General features: G+C 38.5%; 3 protein-coding genes across 3 annotated transcripts; 2 read left to right on the top strand and 1 right to left on the bottom strand.

Annotated features, from left to right (window-relative positions):
* Positions 1-72: 72 nt before the first annotated feature.
* On the top strand, positions 73-11,496 carry LOC106090462 (DNA primase small subunit). The gene is made up of 4 exons (XM_013256644.2): positions 73-242; positions 6,871-7,100; positions 7,163-7,319; positions 10,419-11,496. Exons 2-4 carry the CDS (start codon positions 6,926-6,928, stop codon positions 11,440-11,442), a joined length of 1,356 nt encoding a protein of 451 aa, XP_013112098.1. The 5' UTR covers positions 73-242; positions 6,871-6,925; the 3' UTR covers positions 11,443-11,496.
* Positions 3,137-5,249, top strand: LOC106090463 (PHAF1 protein CG7083). Its single transcript, XM_013256646.2, has 2 exons — positions 3,137-3,359; positions 3,435-5,249. The coding sequence occupies exon 2, from the start codon at positions 3,458-3,460 to the stop codon at positions 4,805-4,807; it is 1,350 nt and encodes a 449-aa protein (XP_013112100.1). The 5' UTR covers positions 3,137-3,359; positions 3,435-3,457; the 3' UTR covers positions 4,808-5,249.
* Positions 11,497-11,867: 371 nt separating the features above from the next.
* Positions 11,868-13,676, bottom strand: LOC106090455 (heat shock 70 kDa protein 14). The gene has a single exon (XM_013256634.2). The coding sequence runs from the start codon at positions 13,591-13,593 to the stop codon at positions 12,070-12,072; it is 1,524 nt and encodes a 507-aa protein (XP_013112088.1). The 5' UTR covers positions 13,594-13,676; the 3' UTR covers positions 11,868-12,069.
* Positions 13,677-15,637: the final 1,961 nt, after the last annotated feature.

The raw sequence follows: 15,637 nt of genomic DNA, 5'->3' as shown, positions 1-15,637 counted from the left end.
GATTTTGAATGTCGTTTCAGTAAAAATAATTGACAATACTGGCACTACTAACTTTTCGAATCATATGGCAATACCAGTAACAAAAACATCAACCAAAACAACAAGTCACGTCAAGAAGGCTGCTCCCCAAAAAGTTTAAAATTTGTTCATTCCATTTATAATTTAGCCTTAAAATTATTTGAAAAAGACTATACAAGTGAAATAGTGTTGGAAATTTATGAATCAAAAGTATTTTGTCCAAGGTATGTGATGTTTTTCAGTGAACAATAGTCGATGTAGTTTTTCGCGCCAAAATTAAGGGATCAGCATTGCAAGTGCTTATTTAGTAATCGAGTGATTTATATGAACGTAACGCAACATAAAACACATGACGATTAACGGTGTGCGGTATGGTAAACAATTGTATCATAGCAGTAGTAGCAGATATGTACAATAGGGTGATGATTTTTAGTTTTTTTTTCTCAAAAATTATTTTCTGTGGCACGAATGAGTGAGCTTTGTCTATTAATGACTAAAATAAGATGCATTGCCGAATTTATAAATTGTTTTGAGCGCGAAGTTTTTTTTTTATCGAATTGCCATATATATTCCTTTAATCTTAAATAAAAACTCATCAAAATATGATACAAGGAAACCAGAATGCATGCGAATAGTTGAGTTCAATTTTTCTATTTTTGTTTTGATTTTGACGTTAATCTAAATGTCAAAGGTTTGATAACACAGCTGTGAGTTTTTTCTAAAATCTTAAAAAGATGTTCTATTGATCCGATATTTCACATATAAGCAATAAAACAGTGTTATAATGATGAAAATACAAATATAAAACACATTTGAAGAAGATAAGTTGTAAAACAAACATTATTTCTAAAACCGCTTTGACATTTCAATTTACGATATTTTCCACTCAAGGTAAAGGGTGATTTTTTTGAGGTTAGGATTTTCATGCATTAGTATTTGACAGATCACGTGGGATTTCAGACATGGTGTCAAAGAGAAAGATGCTCAGTATGCTTTGACATTTCATCATGAATAGACTTACTAACGAGCAACGCTTGCAAATCATTGAATTTTATTACCAAAATCAGTGTTCGGTTCGAAAGTTTAGACAGTGGCCTGTCATGGCGGACACAATGACCGAAACGTCTGTTCTAGCCAATGACAATGACCTCTTCTAGTCTAGATTAGGCCACATAGTTTTGGGCCATCTATCATTCGTTGTCCTTCGGGCCTGGTCCTGAAAACTTAGCTTTCATGTCGCTAGAGGCAAATCCACAGATTTCAGTATCCCTGGAATGTGTGGGGTAGTTCCTAGTCTCGCAAGCTCATCCGCTTTGCAATTCCCTGGGATATCTCTGTGGCCCGGTACCCAGAACAGGTGAATTTTGATCTGTTCAACAATCTCGTTGAGAGATCTGCGACAGTCGAGAGTGGTTTTTGTGTTCAGAAATACGTTCTCCAGGGATTTAATGGCTGCCTGTGAAGATATTTATGCCAATCGTCGTAATGACATTATATCTTAGCCATTCCACAACTTCCTTAATTGCAAGGATCTCTGCTTGATACACACTGCAGTTGTCGGGTAACCTTTTCGATATGACCAGTTCTAGATCTTTAGAGTATACCGCAAAGCCCACCTGGTCGTTTACTTTCAAACCATCCGTATAGAAGTCTATGTAACTTCTGTTACCAGGGATATCGTAGTTCCAAACGGTTCTATCAGTAATAGTGGTATAGTTATTTTTATCAAAAAGCGGCTCAGGTAGGGTATAATCCACACTGATTGGAACATCGGATATTGTATCAAGGATAGCACAGTGTCCGTAGCAGCCACATGGCCAATGAGAAAGCTCCCTTAACCTCACGGCAGTAGTCGCTGCAATTTGGCCAGAGGCATAAGATGTTGCATTAAATTCAGTGCATCAGATGGTGGCGTCCTCAGTGCGGCTGTGATGCACAAACAAGTCATCCTTTCGATCCGGTTAAGAATTAAGCAATAGGTAGACTTTTGAAGCGCCGTCCACCAGACCCCAACACCATATCAATCCCATGGCTGCCGGTTGTATGTACCGGATTGACCCGATGAACTCCTTCATCGGCAAGGGCTGCCGCCTCAGTGTACCACATACTGCTACTACGACAACAACAACCATATAGCATAATAGGTCTGACACTGCACGCCACGCGGTCTAAACCCCCAACTTCTGCCAATGGCGCTCTTGAAGGTGTATAGGGCAGGAGTGGCATTTTTTTGCCCTTTCCAAAATAAAGATTTGTAATTTATTTGTAAAAAAGGGCCAGAGGCTAACATAATAATAGTTTCGGTTTTCAAAAACGTAACACGAGAGATTTTGTTTGCCTTATATTTTACAAATCTTGCTATATCCAAGCTGCAAGCATACTCCAATCAAATTTCTATATATTAAGAGGAATCACAAGTGATATCAAACGATAAACGAAGAGGGCTTAGTAAATAAAGGCACAAACATTTTTTTCGTTTTCCGTTTTTGAAAACCGGAACAGGCCTGTATGTCCGAACAGAATGCCAACAAATATTTGTTTTTTTCGCATTTTAAGTTTTAAACCATGTTTCCACTAGAGCCCAAATCCACTTGATTTGAGATAATCTTCAAAACCAGTTTCCACTGCGATTTATGCGGTTTTTATTTGCCAGCAGTGACGGTTTTGATAGTGATTGGCATCTTTACTGTCTTCAGCAATTAAGTTTGCGAAAGGATTTTATCAAATTACTACTAAATTTTATAATTTCAATAAGAAATTGTCAGATGTTAAGAAAAAGTGCTGCCCAAAAATCCCAATAATAACCGGTATTTAATGCAAATGCAGTGTTGAATTTGAATATGGAAGGAGATTTGCTGCATCTCTTCAAATTAGTAGATTTGTTCACATTGAAAATGTATGGGAAAACTCGTTGCAAAAAAACGAGATTTCCGAAATCTTGTCGCAAATCTAGATTTGCTCCAAGTGAAAACATGGTATTAAGCCGTTATTTATAATCGGCTCTAACGGCAAGTTGTCGCATTTGCACATGTGTTCGGCCATGGTTGCTTACACAGACTCATATGCCGTTCCATTATTTGACGCCGTTGAGAAAATTGCTAAAGACGGAGAAACGGGGAACGCAGTTGTTGTTTCATCATAACAAAGAACTTAAACGAAAATACAGAAACAATAGTTTGTTCATATCAGGGTCAAATTTTAAGTTTTAAAAAATATTAAAACTAGAACCTTGTTGCAATCGTGGGTCTTCTAAGGCAATCTTTATAAAAAGAAAATAATTTTTAGACACTTATCACACTGCCCAAATCTGCCAACTCCTTATTATATAGGAAACAAAAAATGTAAGTATTTTTCACATTGCAAATACTGCGTCGCATTAATTACTAATATATATTTGTTTTTGTGTGTAATTATAGCTTAATTTGTATTATTTCAAAACATGTTGGACTTGGAGATAGTTCCCGAAATTTCCTTGGGCTGTGATGCCTGGGAATTTGTTTTGGGTATGCATTTCTCCCAAGCAATTGCCATCATACAGTCGCAGGTGGGCATCATCAAAGGTGTTCAAGTGCTGTACTCGGACAGCAATCCGTTGGGTGTGGATATCATCATTAATCTGCCTCAGGATGGATTGCGTTTAATATTTGACCCAGTCAATCAACGTTTAAAAAACATTGAGGTGTGCAATATGAAGTTGGTCAAGCTAAAGTATGGAGGAGTTTATTTTAATTCACCTGAAGTCTTGCCATCCATCGAACAAATTGAGCACTCCTTTGGTGCTACTCATCCTGGAGTATACGATGCGGCCAAGCAATTGTTTGCCTTACATTTTCGTGGCTTGAGCTTCTACTTTCCCGTTGATAGTAAATTGCATGCTGGTTATGCTCATGGTCTGGGCTCATTGGTGTTTTTAAGCGGAGCCTCACCTGTGGTCTCCAAAATGTCCTTGTATGCTGGCAGCAATGTGGCCGAGAACAAAACACCACCACTGCCCTTAGCTTGCTATCATCGTCAATTGTATTTGGATACGGTAACAGTACTACGTTCGGTGCTTGGCTGCACAAAAGGATTGAGATTGAAACTCTTTACCGAGGGTTCGGGCCGTTCATTGGAGCCTAGACGCCAATGCTTCACAAAGGAGATTCTTTTTGGAGACAGCTGCCAAGATGTGACCACACAGTTGGGAGCCCCGAATCGTATTTTCTTCAAGAGTGAAGACAAAATGAAAATTCATTCCTCAAACGTGAATAGGCAAGCCCAAACCAAACGCAGTGACATATTCTTCAACTATTTTACTTTGGGAATAGATGTGCTATTTGATGCTCGCACCCAGACTTGCAAGAAGTTTATCTTACACACCAACTATCCCGGCCACTTTAACTTCAACATGTACCATAGATGTGAATTTCAATTTCAATTGCAACCTGAGCGTTCCTCTCTGAACGACAATGCATCACGTGCTTCCTATGGCAGTGGTGGTACAGGTGGCGGAGGAAATCCAGATGCTGTAACCTCACCTGTCACCATTAATGCCTACTCAAAGTGGAATGAAATAAGTGCTGCCATGGCTCCCTCAGAACGTCCAGTGGTACTGCATAGAGCCAGTTCCACCAATACCGCCAATCCCTTTGGTTCGACCTTCTGTTATGGCTATCAAGACATTATATTTGAGGTAATGTCCAACAATCACATAGCTTCGGTTACTTTGTATAGCACAGCTCCTCCGAAACCCTCCGAAGATCTCTGGCAACAGCATAAAATGCAAGATATACGCCTAACCGTGGCGTGAGTAAAATATCTCTTGTAAATAAAAAAAAAACTCAAAGCAGAGCCTATAAGAAAAGATCTTACATGAGCACACTATGCTCTAGATAAGATTATATGAATAAGAATTTCAAGCACAAACATACATGTCTTAATTTTTTGAGATACCGATCAAGTTTGAGGAGCTACATGCAGGGAGTACAAAACTCCGTTACAACAACAACATACGCTGTTGCATGTATGAATTTTCAATATTTGCTACAAATTTCGCAATACTACGAGGAATTGTTTGGCAAATTCTCGATCAAAAACAAAAAGAAATTTTCATTATATTAACTAAATATATATATACTTAAATATATAAGACAAAACAAAATGGTGTGATGACCGAACTATGATATGAAAACTATAAACTTCAAAGAAATAAAAATTTTGTTTAGATAATAAAGATATAAATTTATTCTTAACATTTATCTTTTGTCTTTCTTTAATGTTTTATTAACATTTAAAACCGAAACAAACAAAAAAATTAATAAAAAAAAAAATCACAAAATATTCAAATAAAAATATTTTTAAAATATTCTTTAATGGAGGGAAAATATCTGGTTACGGGCCGTTCCTTCAATGTGTTGTCTCTGCAAGATGCCAATATTAGCTCGTATCGTCAACACTGTAAAAAGATGTTGGACAGCATCGCCATACATCATTGGACTACCCTAACTGCATTGGGTCACACTCTCTTGAACAAATTATCTTAAAATATTTAACGAAAAACTTTTTTATAAAATTTTTTCTAAGAAAATTTTCTCTAAAGACAATATTTCTATGAAATTTTCTCTAAAGAAAAAATTTCTATGAAATTTTCTCTAAAGAAAAAATTTCTATGAAATTTTCTCTAAAGAAAAAATTTCTATGAAATTTTCCCTAAAGACAAAATTTTTATGAAATTTTCTCTAAAGTCTTTCTATGAAATTTTCCCTAAAGACAAAATTTTTATGAAATTTTCCCTAAATTTCTATGAAATTTTCCCTAAAGACAAAATTTCTATGAAATTTTCCCTAAAGACAAAATTTCTATGAAATTTTCCCTAAAGACAAAATTTCTATGAAATTTTCCCTAAAGACAAAATTTCTATGAAATTTTCCCTAGAGACAAAATGTCTATGAAATTTTCTCTAAAGACAAAATTTCTATGAAATTTTCCCTAAAGACAAAATTTCTAGGAAATTTGTCCTAAAGACAAAATTTCTATGAAATTTCCCCTAAAGACAAAATTTCTATGAAATTTCCCCTAAAGACAAAATGTCTATGAAATTTTCTCTAAAGACAAAATTTCTATGAAATTTTCCCTAAAGACAAAATTTCTATGAAATTTTCTCTAAAGACAAAATTTCTAAGAAATTTTCTCTAAAGACAAAATTTCTAAGAAATTTTCTCTTAAGACAAAATTTCTAGGAAATTTTCTCTAAAGACAAAATTTCTAGGAAATTTTCTCTAAAGACAAAATTTCTAGGAAATTTTCTCTTAAGACAAAATTTCTAGGAAATTTTCCCTAAAGACAAAATTTCTAGGAAATTTTCCCTAAAGACAAAATTTCTAGGAAATTTTCCCTAAAGACAAAATTTCTAGGAAATTTTCCCTAAAGACAAAATTTCTAGGAAATTTTCCCTAAAGACAAAATTTCTAGGAAATTTTCCCTAAAGACAAAATTTCTATGAAATTTTCCCTAAAGACAAAATTTCTATGAAATTTTCCCTAAAGACAAAATTTCTATGAAATTTTCCCTAAAGACAAAATTTCTATGAAATTTTCCCTAAAGACAAAATTTCTATGAAATTTTCTCTAAAGACAAAATTTCTATGAAATTTTCTCTCAAGACAAAATTTCTATGAAATATTCTCTCAAGACAAAATTTCTATGAAATTTTCTCTCAAGACAAAATTTCTATGAAATTTTCTCTAAATACAAAATTGTTTGGAAATTTTTTTTAAAGCTTAAATTACAATCTTCTGTTTATAATTACAGCTGTATATCTTTTATGCACTCCATTTCACAACGTTTCTAAAGCCTTCCTTTATCTCTTTTCTAGAACAAGATCCTAAGTATTACTACAAAGTCATTTTTAACATACTACAGCAACAAACATGCCTGAAATGGAAGTAGAAACTACCACCACCACAGAGATTGCCGATGAAAAACAAAAGAAGTCTAACAATGATGCTATTTATGATCCTGCATTTTTACCTGATATGTTGCCTGTTTACTATCGACGATTGTTTCCGCACAAGCCATTCTACAGATGGCTTTCATATGGTCTATGTAAGTTGGGCTACTCATGATTATGGCGGTAAAATCTTATTTTCTTTTTTTTTCGTTTTCAGCTGAGGAGGGCATCTTTGCTAATCGTGAAATTTCATTTACCCTACACGATGATATTTACATACGTTATTTGTGTTTTGAAACACAAATCGAATTTGAAAGGGAATTGTGTAACCGTTGCCCATTTAAAATCGATATTGGAGCTGTTATGAATACAAGGTGAGCAGGCGGTTTGCAAAACATATCAAAATCCTCAATTTTAAGATTATGATAGAATGTAGCAGAGGTATTCAGATGAGTATTACAGCATTCCATACCAAATTTCGTGATGATTGGGTAACAAATGCGTTTGCCCTCTTGATTACAAAACAAAGACAGACGTACAGACAGCACAGAAAGGATACGCGGACAGACGGACATGGCTAAGCTGAATCAGAAGAAATTTCTCAGTTGAACTATACAATTTATCACAGCCATAGTGGTGGGTGACGCTGGGTAAATTTTTTTTGTAATAATTTCATAAAAATTTGTACTTAGTTTATCAATTTATGCCATGATCCAAAATACTCAACTGGATTCCTTAGAAAGCACACATCCAACTGTAGACGTCGTGTCGGCTCGAGTTTTGGTTAACCGATCGCCAAAATATTTCGTAGTATGGTTATTGGGATTAAAAGGAAACTAGTAAAAAGGCGTAAAGTTCGGCCGGGCCCACTTTAGCTACCCACCACCTCGGGTATATACGTAAACCACCTTTCGTCAAAATCCGGTGAAAAATGCATACCTTATGCCCCATACCAGCAATATCGAAATATGTTCCGATTTGGACCAAATACTTATAAGTACTTAGTATTTGGTCCGTAGCGCAGAGGTTAGCATGTCCGCCTATGACGCTGAACGCTTGGGTTCGAATCCTGGCGAGACCATCAGAAAAAAATTTTCAACGATGGTTTTCCCCTCCTAATGCTGGCAACATTTGTAAGGTACTATGCCATGTAAAACTTCTCTCCAAAGAGGTGTCGCACTGCTGAACGCCGTTCGGACTCGGCTATAAAAAGGAGGCCCCTTATCATTGCGCTTAAAACTTGAATCGGACTGCACTCATTGATATGTGAGAAGTTTGCCTCTGTTCCTCAGTGGAATGTTCATGGGCAAAATTTGCAATAATAACAAAATATTGATCTTTTTAGTAGATATATCTAAAAATAAACCAAATCGAGAAATCGGTCTATATGGCAGCTGTATCCAAATCTAGGCCAAATTGAAGAAGGATGTCGAAGAACCCAACACAACTTACTGTCGCAAATCGGACAATAAATGCGTCTTTTATGGGCTGAAAACCTTAAATCTGGAGATCGGTCTTTATGGCAGCTATATCCAAATCCGGACCGATCTGTGCCATATTGCAGAAGTAGATCGAGGGGCTTAACTTAACTCACTGTCCCCAATTTCGGGGACATAGGACAATAAATGCGCCTTTTATGGGTCCAATGCTCTAAATCGAGAGATCGGTTTATACGGCAGCTATATCCAAACCTGAACCGATCAGGGCCGAATTGACGAAGATTGTCGAAGGACCTAAAACAACTCACTGTCCCAAATTTCGGCGACATCGGACAATAAATGCGCCTTTTATGAGCCCAAAACCTTAAATCGAGGGATCGGTCTATATGGCAGCTATATTCAAATCGGGACCGTTTTGGGCCAAGTTGCAGAATTATGTCGAGGGGCTTAACTTAACTCACTGTCCCCAATTTCGGGGACATCGGACAATAAATGCGCCTTTTATGAGCCCAAAACCTTAAATCGAGAGATAGGTCTATATGGCAGCTATATCCAAAACCGGACCGATCTATGCCATATTGCAGAATTATGTCGAGGGGCTTAACTCAACTCACTGTCCCCAATATGCGCCTTTTATGGGCCCATAGCCCTAAATAGAGAGATCGGTCTATATGGCAGCTATATCCAAATCTGGACCGATCTGAGCCAAATCGAAAATAGATGTCAAAGGGTCTAACATAACTCACTCTCCCAAATTTCAGCGAAATCGGAGTATAAATGTGGCTTTTATGGGCCTAAGACCCTAAATCGGCGGATCGGTCTATATGGCAGCTATATCCAAATCTGGACCGATCTGAGCCAAATTGAAGAGGGATATCGAAGGGCTTAACAAATCGGATAATAAATTTGGCGTTTATGGGCATAAGACCCTAAATCGGCGGATCGGTCTTTATGGGGGCTAGATCAAGATATATTCCGATATAGCCCATCTTCGAACGTAACATGCTTATGGACAAAAAAAAGAATCTGTGCAAAGTTTCAGCTCAATATCTCTATTTTTAAAGACTGTAGCGTGATTTCAACAGACAGACAGACGGACATGGCTAGATCGTCTGAGCACCACACAGGCTGGAACTTTGAGCCCCGATCTGTGTGGTGTTCATTTTTATCACTAGAAGCTTAGCTGCAAGCTACCGACAAGCGTCCGCAGGTTGCGGATTGTGGAATGCTCTGTACGGAGTAGCTGCAATTGCAGTCGTGTACAATCAGGGGTATCGAGCGGAGAGCCTCAGTGAGAAGCCGGGCGACACCGGCTCTAGCAGATATACTGAGTGCCTATGATCATCTATATGAAAAGGCGAGTTATTTGGGCCTTTAAAAAACCATTGGCCACCGTGTTTCGTCGGCGATCGATTTTTTGGACCCGAACGAGCTTGCTCACCTATAGGAGCTAGACGAGGATCGCCACCTCCACATATAGACATGTAGCTATAACAACATGACTGAGTCATGGACTATAGATGACACTGCAAATAGAGAGTTGTCTTCAATGAAAATTTGGACATCCTCTTCCCAGACAGGTGTTTGACAGATATGTATGTCGGTACACCGCCCTTGACGAATCCGGCAACTGCATGGACAGGTGTATGATGGGCGAATGCAATAAGAACAGAGTATTTATTGAGTTCTGAGACACTCCTTAAAGGTTATAGAGTTTACCATGCGGTCTCATGTAGGTTAAGGTCGATGTCAGTTGGGGTCAAGGTGAAATCATTGCATTTATATTTTTATGCTTATAAATAGAACACCGGGCGCCCCGGCAGTCGAGTTGCTAGCGTGCTTGGATTGCCAGTGCAGTGGTCATGGGTTCGATTCCCGCCAGAAGCCTTGAACTGTCGCTACTGTGGTATCACAATGGACTAAAAAATTGTCCACGTGAGTCTGTAAAGGACTGTCACTCTTACCTAACCTAACCTAAATAGAACACAAAAGCCAATAACAGCCTTTTTTTGTTCTTGTTACATCTCTTTTTAGACCTAAAAATAATCGTGTATCGGCAGCCGCCATGGCGCCCGTGCAGCGTGAACTTGTTTTCGATATCGATATGACCGATTATGATGATGTTCGTACCTGTTGCAGCGACAAAAGCGTATGCCAAAAATGCTGGAAATTTATGGCAATTGCAGCCAATATTCTAGATGCAGCCATCAAGGAAGATTTCGGTTGGGAACACATTCTCTGGGTATTCTCCGGTCGTCGTGGTATACATTGTTGGATATGTGACTATGAGGCTCGTCATTTGGATACACAAGGTCGCTCTGCTGTTGCTGAGTATTTGCAAATTATTAGTCATGCCATGGGTTCGAATGGTAGCAATGTGTCACGTGTCTACATAGGTGACCGCATGCATCACAGTGTCAAAAGAGCATTTCAAATAATTGAACCCATGTTCGAGGAGGTCATTTTGATCGATCAAAACCTATTCAGTTCACCCAAGGGCATTGAGAAATTGTGTCAATTTATACCAGATGAAATGGCCCGAAAAGAAACCGAACAATTTTTGTTAAACAACTTGGAAGATGGAGCGCCCGCCCTTAAAGTTTGGGAGGCCTTTAAGCGCTACGCGCATACAATGCGCTGTAATGCCACACAATCTGTGTGGTCCCGTCGCCTGAAGAATATTATCGAAGAGATACAATTGGCATGTATGTATCCGCGTTTGGACATCAATGTAACCAAAGGTTTTAACCATTTGCTGAAGGCCCCCTTTTGCATACATCCTGCGACGGGAAAAGTTTGTGTACCCTTCAATGCAAGTGCTGCGGCGAAATTTAATCCCACCATGGTACCAAATATTGCCCAACTATTGCAGGAGATCAACACATTCGATGAGAAGAAGAAGAACGAAGAGGAGACTGATGAAAAATCTCGCATAAAAGACTACAAGAAGACCAGCATGTTTAAGGGGGTGGTGGTGTTTGAGGAATTCCTTCGAAAATTGGAGACTGGTTTAAAGGCTAAAGCGGTCAAACTGAATGAAATGAGAATGGATTTTTAGTACAAAGCCAAAGTAGTAGTAGATTTAAGACAATAAAGTTATGAAAATACCAAACATTTTTGTTTCTATTCATCCGTTCATATGGTATGAAAGAACCTAAAGTCTCAGAGGGTATGTATGTGACAGCCGACAGCCAGGCAGGGGATAACTATAACACACAGACTGAAACTTTGAACCCCAATCTGTGTAGTGTTCTTCGTCATTATAAGAGGTTAAGCTGGGAGCTACCGAGCGCATCCACAAGTTGTGGATAGGATGCCAGGAGCGTATGCGGCCCTAAAAGAAACTAAATAACTGAAACCAACCAGAATTGCTGCGAATTCATTTGCTGTTTTTCAAATAGAACAGCGATATTTGAAAAACCCCAGAGACCACAAAAAGTAGATCATCCTAACATTGTTCGCTCCAAATCAATTATAATCATGTCTGGTTTTTCTAATACGAAATTGTTTTTGTTTTCTCTTTTTATTTAAATAAATTTGTTAGACTAATAACAAGCAATATGTGTTGCAAGGCTTTTCGTACTACCAATCTCGAGTTGAACTAAACTCCAGGCATCGTTTTACAGCACGTTGACACGCTTCATAATTTATGGGCAACTCTCTTTTGTCGTTTCGGTTAATGTTATCATATGCACTTCAAACGCACCAATGGAGCACTATTTTCTGCCTTCTCTATTTCGGCTTCCAGGCGAACGAAACCCTCACCTTCTATGCTGCTCTCGGCCTTGTGAACATTAACTTCGACGGTCTGTGAGCCAAAACGCAACTGAAAGGTTTCCGAGCCCAAAGAGGTTTCCTTCAATTTAATATTCAAAACCACGGTTTTGGGTAGAACATCTCCTGGATTCAATAGTTTTTGAGCATCTGCATCATCATCGGGCGTCCCATGCCATATTGTCACCTCCTCCTCAACACATTCACATTCTTCGGAGGCTTCCAAAATCTGCCGCTCGCTATCCTCTAGAAATAGAGTCTGACGGGCACAACCCACAGCAACAACTTCGTCGGCCGAAATCGAACTATTGACTTCGGCATCAGGATATCGTGCTGATATGGCAGATTGTAGTTTGGGTATTTGCGTTGTGGCGCCCAATAAAACAATTGAATCGATTTTCTTTACTCTCGGATGATTCTTCAAAGCCTTGTCGACATTTTCTCCCAATGTTTGCATAAAACTATTGATTACCGGCTGTATAAGACTTTCGAAACGAGCACGCGACATTTGTACATTGAAATCTACACCATCCATGAGTGAATCTATATAGAGTTGAGTGGATGGCAGTGTCGTTAAAATATGTTTACAATTAGCGGCTGCCGTACGAATTTTGGCTAGTGATCGCCGGCTCTCATGTGGATCTAGTTTGTACTTTCTTTGAAATTCTTCGCAAATAAATTTCACCAATTCTTCCGTAAACTGCTGACCACCAATGGGAAATGGGCCAAAGCATTCTATTTTTGTATACAGTCCATGTCGGACTTCGTACAAAGCAAAATGTGAATATAGGCCACCACATTTGATTGTCCACACAAATTTGGATTCATCGTTGGAGACTTCTTCGCCTATGCCATATGCCAGAATAGCTGCGGTGGGTTCATCGACAATTTGAGCAACATGAAATCCCGCCTTTTCTGCCGCTTGAGCCAATAAAGACCACGATTTGTCTGAATAATAGCTGGGTATCGACAACACCACTGTCGGTTTGCCGGCCTCGTTATGGTACTGTTTGGCCAATTCCAATTCGGACTCAAACAGCTTAACCTGAACCTCAAAAGCTGACATTTCCTTCGTCACCTCCTTGTCTTCGTCATTGTCTGTTGGCTGCGCAGCTTTCAGCACAAATTTTTGTTTTTCACCATCATATTCACACGGTATGGCCTTTCGAGCCTTTGCCAGAAACTCCTCGGTAATATCTTGGGCATCTTTGAGTAATTGAAAACTATTGGCTACAGCTTGCTTTGGTTTTGAAGACATCTTTTGATTCGCCGTTAATCCGCATTCTATTTCATCCATCCCATCCCATAGCAAACAAGCCTGGGAGGTCCGATCACCTTGTTTATTGGCTATTACATCTGGCTTTGTATCCGTGGGCTTGACTTGTGCAATGCATAGCGTACTGTTGCCGACTTTTATACCGAAACGGGGCCACATTTTATAAATTATATATTAACAACGATATCTTACAAATTACAGTGGGGTTCTTTATAACCTTTACACTAAATGATGACTGAACTGTCAAGAGAGCGGCATGCGTGCAAATTTGACAGCCAAATGGAGACAACAACCCAGTAGGCCGAGTTTATAATTTGCTCACTAAAGGTTGGTACTATGTTTGTTTTTCACTGTTGAATGATTTCATGTTTTTCGCGATTACTTTTTGAAACACTACACAAATAACATTGATAAAAGAACAATTTTGTTATAATGTTACCTTAGATAATAAGAGAATGTCCTGGTGAATGAAATCAGCAAGTTGTTTTGCTTTAAAAATCGATTATCTAAAAAAGTAATCGCCGAAAATATCGCGCAAAGCGAATATCATATCAGACTGAAGGGTTGGTATCAAGATATATTCATTTAATTAAAAAAAAATTGCAAGCAAAAGTACGCGAACGACTTCCAGTGAAAATTTGCAGAAAAACAGTCGATTTTTGTTCTGATTGGTTTTTTATTTGCTTGCTAGGAAAACACTTATTTTAAATAAACAATGCTGGCGATACTTGTGAGTTACTTAGATAAACGTCAATTTTTTGACCCGAGAGTAAAAGGCTAGAAGGAGGCCATTCGTATATCTGTGATCTCCGTGCTGCTGGCCAGCCATGACAAATAACCGTGCAATCCCATGGCAGATGGTTGTACGTACCACATTGACCCGATGGAGCCTTTCATTGGCCCGATGGAGCCTTTCAGTGTATAACAACAACAACAACCGTGCATGAAGCTACGAATGTCATCCGTGGCGCCAAGTCGCACAAGGCGCTGGTTCCAAACAGAATCTCTACACTGATGCTGAAAAATCTGGATCTGCCTGGAGTCGGTTATTTTATAACTGTCCTCAGCTTATCTGAGCACAATTATAGTACCCGATGTTTGGAAGATGGACAGTTCGATTCCGCTACTGAAACCTGAAAAGGACACGAGCAAAGGGGAGTCGTACAGACCGAGCTCTCATTTCTCATCAGTAGCCAAGACGTATGAGGAACTACTCCTCCCGCTCCTCTCGTTGGACAATTTCCATTCGCCGAGCATTAGCATGAATTTCGAAGGCTGCATAGGACTACAACTGCTTTAAAAAAGAAGAAAAACTACGAAAAATGGCGCGGACTACTGACATACCCAAAATCAGAGTTGCACTAATCACTGAATTTGACGGATAGTGCACTCAATATTTTGTTGTTGAGCAACTGCCACCTGTAAATGAATATATCTTGAGCGAGACCCACTCAGTCCCATGGCAGCATCTTCCCTTCTTAACAAATTCAAAGGAACGGTGTTGGCATGACATAATTACGAGGTAAAGTACCGTAAACAGCAGAGTACAATTTTTTCTCGGGAAGTGCGCTACCTGTCAACGAGTCTTGGTTGTGTGTGTATATCATAGTTAAGAACCATTACACACGCAAACAACGAAAAATGGCGCGAACTAGTAAAATACTCAAAATAAGAGTTGCACTAATCACTGATTTTGACAAATAACGCACTCAATATATTGTTGTTGGGCAACTGCCACTGCCTGTAAATGAATATATCTTGGGTGTTGGTTTCATCGTAGCACTCCGATGAGGATGATTCCATCAAAACACTTAATTTTTCAAGATTTTCTAAATAATTCCGCAAATTTTGCACTTACCTTCCAATGGCTAGTACTATGTTCGTTTTTCGCAAAATTTTTTCGTGATTACTTTTATTAGATAATTGATTTTGAAGCAAAAAAACTTGCTGATTTCATTCAGTAGGACTTTCCCTCATTATTTATGAAAACATTTTCTTAAAAGTATTATGTTTTCATTGAGTTCATTTGTAGTGTTTCGAAAAAGTGACCGTGAAAAATGTGTTTTCAACTGTGAAAAACGAATACAGTACCAGCCTAAATGTAGAACAACCGACTTGAGGTAAAATTAAAATTTCATTTGGCGAGTTTTCTTTGCCTGAACACTAGCTGCTGCCTTGAATCTTCATTAAAATTAATTACAAA

Source organism: Stomoxys calcitrans, chromosome 1 (assembly GCF_963082655.1).
Source record: "Stomoxys calcitrans chromosome 1, idStoCalc2.1, whole genome shotgun sequence".
Lineage (NCBI taxonomy): Eukaryota > Metazoa > Arthropoda > Insecta > Diptera > Muscidae > Stomoxys > Stomoxys calcitrans.
This window is presented reverse-complemented; position numbering and strand designations above follow the sequence as displayed.